General features: G+C 42.0%; 1 protein-coding gene across 4 annotated transcripts; it reads left to right on the forward strand.

The window, feature by feature from the left end:
• The first annotated feature begins 4,512 nt into the window (after nucleotides 1-4,512).
• Nucleotides 4,513-8,551, forward strand: LOC136512508 (uncharacterized). 4 transcript variants are annotated; one of them, XM_066506473.1, is made up of 6 exons: nucleotides 4,513-4,760; nucleotides 5,211-5,303; nucleotides 6,028-6,241; nucleotides 6,461-6,537; nucleotides 7,821-7,940; nucleotides 8,031-8,551. In XM_066506473.1, the coding sequence occupies exons 1-6, from the start codon at nucleotides 4,698-4,700 to the stop codon at nucleotides 8,190-8,192; spliced, it is 729 nt and encodes a 242-aa protein (XP_066362570.1). In that variant the 5' UTR covers nucleotides 4,513-4,697; the 3' UTR covers nucleotides 8,193-8,551. The 4 variants fall into 4 exon arrangements, with proteins under 4 accessions (XP_066362570.1, XP_066362568.1, XP_066362569.1 ...); XM_066506474.1 differs by having other exon boundaries at nucleotides 4,514-4,760; nucleotides 7,821-7,937; XM_066506471.1 differs by having other exon boundaries at nucleotides 6,028-6,537.
• Nucleotides 8,552-12,130: the final 3,579 nt, after the last annotated feature.

The raw sequence follows: 12,130 nt of genomic DNA on the forward strand, positions 1-12,130 counted from the left end.
GATGCACCCCCCCCCCATTTATATGACATGCCTCTCCTTCGAGCAATCCAAGGTAAAAGTTGATTGACATGGCATACATCCTTGCTAAGGACTTCTCTAGTGCATCTAGACATCTTTCATATTTAATAGGCTCATTCATGAAAATCAAATTAATTTGATGATTATATGGTACCACTATTGCTTCTATGGTTATTTTGGTCTAGTGGTAGCATATGACATGTTTGTAGGCTTGTAAACCTAGTGTTTGATCTAGAAAATGAGCTCTAAGTGTTTAACTCAACATGGTACAAGATAACCCTTATTTGGAGGTGTGAAGAAGCTTGTCCTTGGATCAAACCAAGTTAAATATCTTTGGCAAATATTATAGTTTGAACCAAATTTGGAAAAATGATCCTCACCCCATTGATTGACATCGATAATCTCAACCTATCTATATTTTGAACCTTTGTGGTCATTGATGACAAAGGGGGAGAAAAACAAAGATATTAGTACATGGGGAGAAAAATAAAGATATTAGTGTACTAAAATAATGAAAAGACAACAAAGGGGGAGAACTTGACATAGGGGGAGAGATATGATAAAGGAAAAGGATCAATTAAAATTATTGAACACACAAGTAGGGGGAGCAAGCTCATGAACTTGTATGGTGCATCTGAATGTGTATTTCATACGTTTGCTTGCATTGCACAAGTTTTAAATTTTAATATCCATGCTTATGTGGTGTATGCTAGTTGTAGGTTTGAATGATGAAATAAAAATCTAGCATGCATAAGTTTATCTAGTGATTTCATTTCCAAGTGTTTTCAAGTGGTATCGAGCTAACCATGGTGCTAAGGATGGTATATTAGTGCACTCTGATTGGTATCACGCTTCAAAGGTCCATCATTTATATCTTAGCATCATTTGGTAGACATTGTCTCCTATATTTCCTATCTAAGCATATGTGTAAGCTATAATCCAAACTCTTAGCACATATGTAGGGGGAGAAATTGCTATCATTTGGAGTTCATAAAACTTGTCCATATTCTTTTACACATGGTTAAAATGCTTGGACAAGCAACAAGGATTCAATTGAATTTCAATTCATATCTTTGTGAAAGGGTTGTCATCAATTACCAAAAAGGGGGAGATTGAAAGTTCTAATTTGGTTTTGGTGAATTGATGAAACTCTCAGTGCTAACCTAGTTTAATCAAGTGATCATGAGATAGGTAGCACATTCCAAGTGGTGAAGCAAATGAAGATCATGACATGATGATGGTGATGCCATGGTGATGATCAAGCGCTTAGACTTGAAAAGAAGAAAGAGGAAAACAAAAGGCTCAAGGCAAAGGTATAAATTGTAGGAGCCATTTTGTTTTGGTGATCGAGACACTTAGTGAGTGTGATCACATTTATGATCGATAGCCGTACTATTAAGAGAGGTAAAACTCGTATCAAAATGCGGTTGTCAAAGTGCCACTAGATGCTCTAACTCATTGCATATGCATTTAGGATCTAGTGGAGTGCTAACACCCTTGAAAATGTTTGTGAAAATATGCTAACACATGTGCACAAGGTGATACACTTGGTGGTTGGCACATTTAAGCAAGGGTGAAGAAGATAGAGTTGAAAAAAAGTTAGTCACGCTAGTCACGAAGTGATCGGACGCTGGTCTCAGTGGGACCGGTGAGTTTGGTTAATGATACAGCAAAGACGCTGGCGTTGGTCTTTGACCGGATGCTGGGTCACTTGGTGACTGGATGCTGACAAGGTACGTCCAGTCCAGCTGATGTTGCAGCGCACAGAAGAGCCACCGTGTGACCGGACGCTGGGTGAGTCCGGTCAAGCATGACCAGATGCATCCGGTCGTGAAAAGTCGTCTCAAGATGCTTACCAGAAATGACCAGACGCTGGGGCTCAGCGTCCGACCACTTTGAGCTGATGCGTCTGGTCATCACTTAACCGTTGAGATCGAGCGCTCAGTATTTGAAGAGAGGGGACACATGGCGTGCATTGCACGACCGAACGCTGGGTCCAGCATCCGATCAATCTGACCAGAGCATCCGGTCATCCCGTGTTCAATGCAGTGAGGAGCCCAATGGCTTTATTCATGGGGGCTCTCTATTTAAGCCCCATGGACGGCTCAAGCTCACCCTCTTGGCCATTTGCATTGACATAACAACCTTGTGAGCTTAGCCAAAGGTCTCCCACTTATCTCCATCATAGATTCAACATCTTTATGAGTTTGGGAGAGAATCAAAGTGCATTGCTTGAGTGTTTGCATCTAGAGGCACTTGGTGTTTGTGTTTCACTGTGGGATTCGCTTGTTACTCTTGGTGGTTGCCGCCACCTAAACGGTTTGGAGCAGCGAGGATCACCGAGCGGAGGGTGGTGATTATCTCTGGCTCCGATCGTGGTGATTGTGAGGGGTTCTTGACCTTTCCCTGGTGGAGAGCTAAAAGGTACTCTAGTGGATTGCTCGTGGCTTGTGTGATCCTCATCTTGTGTTGGTTGTGCGGCACCCTATTAAGGGTTTGTCGTGTAATCCCAATTAGCGCGTGAACCTCCAAGTGAGTGAATCACCACAACGAGGAGTAGCTTGCTGGCAAGCAAGTGAACCTCGGTAAAAAATCATTGTGTTCATTATTTGATTCCGAGGTGATTGGTCTTTATTGGTATTCATTCTTATGATTGATTGGCTCCTTCCTCGACACGATGGTATAAACAAATTGCTCACTCTCTTTACATTACCGTAAACTAGTTGTCAAGCTCTTTAGTGTAGCTAGTTGTGAGAGCTTGTTAATTTGGTTAGTGTGGCTCTTTAGTTAGCTTTTGAGAGCACACAAACTTAGTGTAGTGTCATAGCTATTGTGTGGATAGAAACTATATAAAGTAGAATTATGGTAGGTGACTTGCTATTTTAGTAGGCTAGCGCAACACTTGCTTCGCCTCATCATTGTCTAACCGGTTTGTTAAGTGTTGTTGTAGAATTTTTTAATAGGCTATTCACCCTCCTCTAGCCATTAGGACCTTTCACCGGGGCCTGATTCGTTTGGCCCTAGGCTGGATCTAGATTGCCCTTGGCCATATTCACAACCAGAACGCATCTAGGGTAGGCCTGGGCAACAGATTGAGAGGTGGTGATGGGCCGGAGCAGGACACTCTCAATGTGCATGGCTTTCGCGTGGAGTGCTCCTTGCGGCACGCCTAGGATGGTTGCAGGATAGGTTGGCGAACTCGCTGACGACGAGCGAACCATGCAGGCGGTGCCACTTTCTTCACCAGCGAGCTCATGGGCCCTAGCAGTCAGATCTACCTGCAGGTTGTAGTGATGGTGGTGTCAAGGTTCTATGCGAAACGATAGTGCAACAATAGTTTGGTTTCATCGAGGGTCATGGATGGAGCGAGTTGGCTGGCTCATGCGAGGGGCAGCATGTGGTGGTGTTCATGATGCAATGGTGAGTTCGGTGGGTGCTGAGACTATAGTAACCGAGTTGAGAGAGTGGGCGTCGGTGGAGTCAGAAGACGGCCTTAACAAGGGCATCTGCATATAGGTTGAAGACCTTATGTGTGGCGGTTGTTGGATGATGATAGGGCAACACCGTGTGCTAGAGGTGCCGCAAAGTTGGCAAGAGGGCAGTGCGGCACAAGGTGGACAAGAGAAGTACGTGCATTGTTGCTTCTTTATACATAGACCTTCAGATTGGCTACGGTAAACACCCGCTTTGATATGTTGTTTTTTCAACAAAGAGGTTTGGTTGATTGGAGATATACAGTCGTTGACTAGAGTCAGTTGTTTGCATGTCGACTTTGTGTCTTGCAAAGGATTGTGGCGGCTGTTCTTGCATGACAATGGTTAGTTCGGTGCAAGATAATGTTGCCAAATGGTAACAGCTACATAACTTGCATCCTAGAGTGCCTTGCCTTGCATGGCAATGGTTTGCTTGATGTGAGACATCGCCTTTAACAATGGCTCGAGCAGTGATGCCGGCGTTGGCGTGTTGACTTGGAAGTTTCGTCATCCGGTGATGGTGTGAGGCTAGTTGAAAATAACGTCGCGTGCGCCTTCTTTTGCTTAGGGGGCAATGGCGTGGTCCGCTGGTGCTTTTTTTGTGTGTGTAGGCTATTTTGATATCTTAATCCAACTGTTTGACGTAGCCGCTATTGTTTTCAATTGTTAGCTCACCGTTGTTTTTGTTGCCAGAGTCACATTGCTATGTTATATTTATATTCTTCATTATCTTGTTTTTTAACAAAGACACTCAAAAGAGTGTCTCACGTTTGATATATTTCAAAGAAAAATAAAGGCTGGTATAAAATTATGGATAATAAGATATAAAACGATCTTAAAAAAAAGAGTACATCGAAGACGAAATAATCGATAACTCTTCGCTATTCTTTTTTTTTTTAAAGAAAGCCTGCTTGCTGTTTGACGTTAGGTAGTAATGGGCTGTTTATGGGCGAAGCAAATTAAGACAAGTAGACGGTGGACAGCCCAATTAGCCAAAGCCCAGCCAGAACAGGAGGGGCGGATAGCACACTCCATCCTCTTCCTCGCCAGCGGAGACTAGGTGCTGGTCTTCCTTTGATTCGCCTTCCTCAACACCTCACACGAGAGCAACGGCAGCTCTACGGCGAGTTCGCAATTCATACGGCCACAACGTCTTTGTGGGTGGGCGCCTCGTCTCCGATCGATCGACGGCGAGCGCGAGCGTTCATGGATTCGGCAGGGCCCAGGAGGGTCTCCCTCAAAGCCCACCGCCCCGACTGGAAATCGGAGGTTCGTCCAATCCGCCTCATGACAACCTCTCCCCGCATCCCTTGCCGGCGGTTCTTCGCTTCCGAATTCCGATTGCTGTTTTGCTACGTTGCGCTTGCCAGAGGTCTGAGACGCCATGATACTGCTCGATTGCTGGATTAGGTGATTTGGTGGCGGATGGGCGCAGGCGCGCCGCGCCGCGCACCAGGTATTCGATCGATTGGCAGAATGGTCTGTCGGCGTAGAACTACCTGTGCGGTCACTGTATGCATCAAGTTGTCAAGTGATTATAGCTTCTTTTTAGTGTTCGTAATATCTAGTGAATTAAAATGTTTGATCTCCTTTTGGGCATATGGCAGCTCCGATTTGAATACTTTTCTAATTGATTGTTGGTCCTGCATTCTCATTTTAAACTGCTGCCTTCCTTGCCATCTATCCATGTGTGCTTATCCCCTATTTTGCTATCAACAGCTTAGAACAAATTGCCTCAGAAGAGTTAGAAAGGACAGAACTGACTTGCTCTGGAGGATCAGGAAGCAGGGGCAGCTGCCTGCCAATGACATGGTATAAAAATTCTCCTTTTATCAGATCTGGTGAGGTGCACTTCACGTTCATCTTGCAAATTATGTGTAATGAGCTATGCTTCTTTACACATTATATTCTTCTCCATGTGATCAATGCATGTTCCTGGTTGAAACACAAAGAAAACTCAGGATAAAACTTAGATGATGTAATTCACTAATTCCTGAATGCTTATGATATCATCTTCCTGCATCCAATAGGCTACCACCTAGCTGAATGTTTGTTCCTATTAACTTTGCATTCTATGTTATTATAATCAATCATACTTTTTTCCGGCTTCTACTCTCTTATTTACCTAAGGTGGACCGTCCAAGAATTCTGGTTTGAAACTTTATTTTCTGAACAAAAATTCTTACACTGACTTGCTGACACAGATGGCATAAATAGCAATGTTATAGGCTCCAGAGTTGTACAGTTATGAATGTTTGTTGGTAACACACTAATGCACTGCATCACTAATTGTTGGTGAATAAGTATTCACACTATAATTTTGTTCCAAGCACTCCCATTACTTTTGAAAACATTCATGTTAAAAAAATAGATCTTTTGAAGTTGGATGTGAATAACAAAACTGAAAAGTAAGCCTATCGCCAACCCCAATTGACAAATGCGTACATCTGTGTTAGCATACTTCACATATATATGTTGCTTGAATATATTTCCATTTTTGTTAATACCTGATTCATCTAAATATGGCAACTGACAGGAAAAGGTCAAATCTGCTGTCAGGAACATCATCTCTGATGAGATAGAGAAACTCAAACAGTCCAATGAAGGAAAAGAGGACCAAGAAATGGATGTCATATGGGAATATCAAGGACCGCAGTCTGCTAAGCCTGCTGAAATTGAAAGTGAAGATATATTGCTTGAAATGGAAAGACTTCTTTATGAAGATATTAGAGAAGAACTAATCAGAAAACGTGTGGTACCTATAACTTCTGTTATTATTTCATTCCCACTGCTTACTGACCAACAATCTGTTTGTTCATCTTATTGGCTATTGCTGGAGTTTAGCTGCAAGAACAACCTGATCAACTTTTATTTGCATAGTTCTGCTAATTCCATGATATATTTTACTCATTGGTTTGGAAATTTTTTTGTCAGTTATTTAATCAGTTGTTATTTGTTAACCATTGCAGAACTAGAGGCACTTGATGAGGAAGATGCATATTTAGCTCAAAGTGTTTTTGATCATATGCAACTAAATGACAATGAGGTATTTAGATATTGGAGGTTTTAGAAGTCTTCTTGATCAAGTGTTTAAAAATACTATTCTCATATGACTGGTTCTGTGCTTGGTGCTGTCTTGGCTCATGCCTACGTGGTCTTTTAAGGGCACATGTTTCAGTTTCTTTCATGGTTCTGTGCTTCATGTGTAACTGTGGAATCCTTCTGTTCATCTAGGTGGGGGTGAGATAATAAATACTCCCTCCATTCGAAATTATAAGACTGTTTGGCTTTTCTAGATACATTGTGTTTTATTCTAGACATCGTGTATATCTAAGTGCATAACAAAAGGTACGTATCTAGAAAAACCAAAACGTCTTATAATTTGGAATTAGGGGGGGGGGGGGGGGGGGGGGGGGGGGGGTACTTGTTAATTTTGCACACTTAGATTGTGATATGAAACTTCAGACCCAGGCCAATACCGACCCAGATCAAATAGAACGCCAGTGACTGCACTCTACATACAGTGTGAAGAATGCAGCACATTTGATACTGTGGTATAACCGACAGGAAGCTGATATATATCAGCACTTCAACAGAGGAAAGAAATGTTACGAAACTTACCTGAAGTTATTTCTGTGTTTCGTGTTAGATTAGCTGGTTAAGTTATGGGAAGATGGCTGTACATCAGAAAGGTGGCACACACTCAGCACCAGAACACGTTCATCCATGGCAGCTTCAAGTGAAAACAATTGACATACATATGGAATTTTCATGTATGTCCAACTTAAATGTTGCCACCGGTGTACGGTGGGTAGTAAATATGCACTTGACCATGGTCAACATCTTGTTGCCAGCTTACTTTGAAAGTTGAAACTGCGACTACATTGAACACTTAGATTTTGCACACTTAGAATTGGTTGGATGCACTTTAATGTATTGAGTCATGAATAATTCTAGGCAATTTCAGACAGTAGAAACGTAAAATTACTGTTTCTTTTCAGTTTACTAGTGTATCTGTGTTATATCTTGTGGAGCAATTTGTCAATGCAGTTCTATCCTTATTGTTACTAGACTGTAAGAGACATGCCCTTGCTTTTTGTGCATAATTTGCATCGTTTAATTGCATCTCACAGAAATAATGTGGTATATTTAGACCAAGATGTAAAGGTGCAGATGTGTTTTTCCCTTTCTTTTTAATAACTTGGTGTTCTGGATGGATTGTATCTTTTGTATTACATATGCAACACAGCTGTTCATATGACTGTCATATTTGCCATTTGTGTTGTTGTTAGCTCAGTGACTTATAATATATGCTATAATCATTTTCAGGCTGCTGAAACTGCTAAGCTCTGGTGTCCAGTATGCAAGCAAGGAGATCTACGAGAAACACATAATCTCATATACTGTACTCTCTGTAAACTACGGCTTGACCTTGGAGAAGATAAGGTAGTTTGTATTTGCGTAAGTGCAGGTTGTCTTTATAAATCATTTGGCAAAAGGCAGTTAGGGAACCTAATTGCTTATATTTTCCCCCATCAGATGACGCTGGAGTTCTTACGAGAACGGCTGGCCAATGCGCATACGGATCACTTTGACAGAGGATGCAAATCAGCACCCAAGTTCTGTTTACAGACTATGTTTGGCCTGACTGCACTCTACATACAGTGTGAAGAATGCAGCACATTTGATATTGTGGTATAACCGACAGGAAGCTGATATATATCAGCACTTCAACAGAGGAAAGAAATGTTACGAAACTTACCTGAAGTTATTTCTGTGTTTCATGTTAGATTAGCTGGTTAAGTTATGGGAAGATGGCTGTACATCAGAAAGGTGGCACACACTCAGCACCAGAACACGTTCATCCATGGCAGCTTCAAGTGAAAACAATTGACATACATATGGAATTTTCATGTATGTCCAACTTAAATGTTGCCACCGGTGTACGGTGGGTAGTAAATATGCACTTGACCATGGTCAACATCTTGTTGCCAGCGTACTTTGAAAGTTGAAACTGTGACTACATTGAACACTATTAACAGAGATGCTCATTTATCTGATGATGCTGTGAGAACCCAGTGTCGAGGTTTACATCTTTGGTCTCCCTTTGCACTTCAATGCGCAGAATATGACTTGTTTCATTTTCAGTTTGTGCAAATGCACGCTAATTGTGTGTTCAAAGCAAGTATTGTTGCTGATAGGAGTATCGGAGAGTCTGCTGTTTATTGATAGCTACTGCCTTATAGTCGAAATCCTTTGCAATTATATATTTTACCATCTGTTGACTTTTTGTAGTTCTTTCTTCCTGTCACTTTCAGTGACATCCTAAGCTGCGTTATCTTGCCAAAGGAAGGAGCTAAGGAATGCATGCAATACTGAACTTGAATTCGTCTTTGGGCTAGCTCGGCATTCCTTTGCAGGTCTGCCTCCGGAGGCGAGTGTCGCCTTCCTTCGCCAGAGCTAACCGCTGGCACAGGCATACAGCAGCAGCTTGCTGCAGCAAATCCTCATAATTCGGCCACATCCACACGCATGTCGTGTCCATCTTAATTTCTTGATGTAATTTAAAAAAACAAAAAGATCATGATGGGTCACCAAATCCTCTTCTATAAATGGCATAAAGAATGGTCGGCAAAAAGACATTGGTTAACTAGAAGTTAGTCATTCTTAAGTTGATTAAATGTTTATTTGGTAGAGCTCCACTCATTGATTTTTAGCTCTAGTTCCGGGATTCTTTCATAGAGTAATTCCAGTGGGGTAGATGCAATGAGAATATATAGTGAGGATTAAGAATAGGGGAGCGGTGATGAGCTGTTTTTTTTAACTTAGTGTAATGAAGAAGCAATTTTGATAATGACATTCACCAAAATATAGTTATGTTTGACCCCTTTGGCTGTCTAGAAGCGATTCTCACGGTAAATTTTGGAGCTGGAAGCGCTCCCAAGTTCCAAACGGCCCTAAACCCAATTCTTCGATCTTGGCAAACTGATTGAAGCACTTTGGGCCATTCTCCAAAGCGAGAACAAGCTATGAAAGAGAATATCCAAGGAGATGTATATAAACATCTGATTTCTTTGGTAAATAAAGAAGAGACGTGATTTGTTCAGGATAAGAATGACGCTGCCATTAAAAAACAAGATGATGTTGCTTGATGACCACTTCTTAACCACCATCACCTGCTAGGCCCGTCTTCTCTTTCCAGACTGGTTAAACCTCTTTTTTTATAAAAGAAAAAACGAAAGGTTAACTATCGGTCTATGTATATTAATATAGAAGGTGAAATAAAAAAAAAACACATTTACAACACACAAACACAGCACCAACACGCATACTATCGGTTCATCTTCTCTTCGGTTTCAGTACCGTATTTCAGTGGATGCTGAGCTGGGTCCGGCGACGTATTCAGTTGACGTGGCCCAATTTTTTGACGACTTGCATCAAATATCTCTGATCCAGTCAAGACATTTTTTCCCCAAAGATATGCTGAAATCCTCTGCAGCAGCGTTGCGAATAAATAAATGTTGTTTTCTTCATACAACGTCGAGAAGACTAGGCAACAAGGAAGAAGGTTAGGTGCAGTGTCACATTCAAAAAGACACTGGGATGGGATCATCACAGTTCACACAGTTGGTTCCAATGCCACTAAATCTTGGCGTTACATTAGTGGAGTACAAGAGGAACAGCCGACAAACATGAAGCCTCGATCGAGTCATGCACAGTAGAATTTTAATCTCTTCCTCTTCAAACTGGGAAATAAAGCATTCATCCATGCTGGCAAATGGCAATCAAGTAATGACGTACAATTTTCCATACGCTCGAAAAGTCTACTTTGGAGCAACTTGTACGACACGTGTGAAGGTACTCTCTCAGTCCTCAAATATACAGCCTGTTCGTCGGTTGTATTTGGCTTATAAGCCATGATTTATCAGTCAACGAACAGTATTTTTCTCTCACATCAACCTAGCTAATAATACTTTTAGCCATGACTTATAAGCCAAACCAGCCTAAACGAATATGGCGATAGTGTATTATGACTTCTAAAATTTATACTAAAATATAGCGCATTCTACATGTGTCAATGTCTACATTTGGCAAAGTTTATTAAAAAGGAAACCATAATTTAATTAAAAAGAAAACCATAATTTAAGGAGAAACACCTTAGTTGGTACTAGAAACGCGGGTGCGGTTTTGCCGCGCCTTCCCTTTCGATTAGGCCAGTAGCAATAAGAATCTAGGTGTAGTTTATGATTTTTATGTATTTTCGAGACTTTATCATCATAAAGGTATAATTTTATTTATTCCTAAAAAGCATAGGTAAAAATTTATGTTAAATAATTCTTACTAAAAGATGTGATATTATGGACGCATTGCATTGTTCTACTCGTTAGGATTTCAGATGAACTTGATTTTCTAATTTACAATTTTTATGGGTTATGCTCCGAGGCTTGCCTTGGGCAGGCGCCGGGTCAGCAGGGTCAGCATCCTCCTTAGGTGGGACAGGAGGATGCGCGCCGCCGGTGGGGAGAGGACGTCGCCGCACGTGGGGGCCATCTACGTGGATGTAGAGGTCGGATCCGCGGGTAAAGGGGCACCGCCACACCCAATCGACCGGATCTGCCCGCAGCTGACCGGAAGGGGAGAGGGCACCACCACCGGTGGAGGAGGAGGAGCCACGACCGCGCGCCGCAAGTGGGGCAGGAGGATGCGCGACGCCGGTGGGGAGAGGACGTGCGCCGTGGGGCCGGGCGTCGATGCGGGGCCCTCTTCTTTTACATTGGCTGTTGGAGATGGAAGGGTTTGGGTGCGTGACTCTTTTGTGTTATGTGACCCAAATGATGAAATTGACCTCTTTTGGGTTCTCTTTTGTGTTACATGACCCAAATGATGAAATTGACCTCTTTTGGTTTTCGGCTGTTGGAGATAGTCTAAGAAGAGGCTAAGGCGGATGACAGGAGGAGAAAGCGATACGAGTAGACCACACGCCAAGCAATGGATATTCTACGAGTCACATGATTATTTTATTTTTGTTTGTATTATATATATTGATGATTATATCTTGAAATATATATCTTGGAAAGAAAGAGTCATCCACAGACCAAATCGCATCGGCTACTACCTGCACACAGCTAGAAAACAGCCACCATCAAATCATATGCACTTCCATGGAAAGATCCAAATGGCAAAATCAACAAACAAACGAGTAAGGTGCCGTCACCCGTCACTCACAGAAGCCAAGTCAAACACGAGTTTGGAACTAGTGCGAAGGACTACCTGAAATGAATGGTCATTCATCATCATTATGTATTTCCAGCTGAAAGTACCTTTCTTTTTTCCTTTTTGCTAAGAACCTGGAAATCAGCTAGCCATTTGAATTTAGCGTCCCCTCTGACCTCTAGATTCGAAGTGTGTCTATGGTTTTTTCAAGTCTGTTAGAGCATCAATAGTTCTAAAAAACACTTAGTAAATTAACGAGTTTTTCAAGTGGCGAAAAAAAGTAGCACATTTTGTTGCCTTTGCCCAACAGTGTTCAAGAACTTGCTCTAAAAAATAAAAAAGTAGGTCCATCTGAAGTTGTTTGGCACTAAGCTCGGGAGAGGAGGATGAGCGCAGCCGGTGGGGAGAGGACGTCGCCACACGTG

The sequence above is a fragment of the Miscanthus floridulus genome, chromosome 16 (genome assembly GCF_019320115.1).
Source record: "Miscanthus floridulus cultivar M001 chromosome 16, ASM1932011v1, whole genome shotgun sequence".
Classification (NCBI taxonomy): domain Eukaryota; kingdom Viridiplantae; phylum Streptophyta; class Magnoliopsida; order Poales; family Poaceae; genus Miscanthus; species Miscanthus floridulus.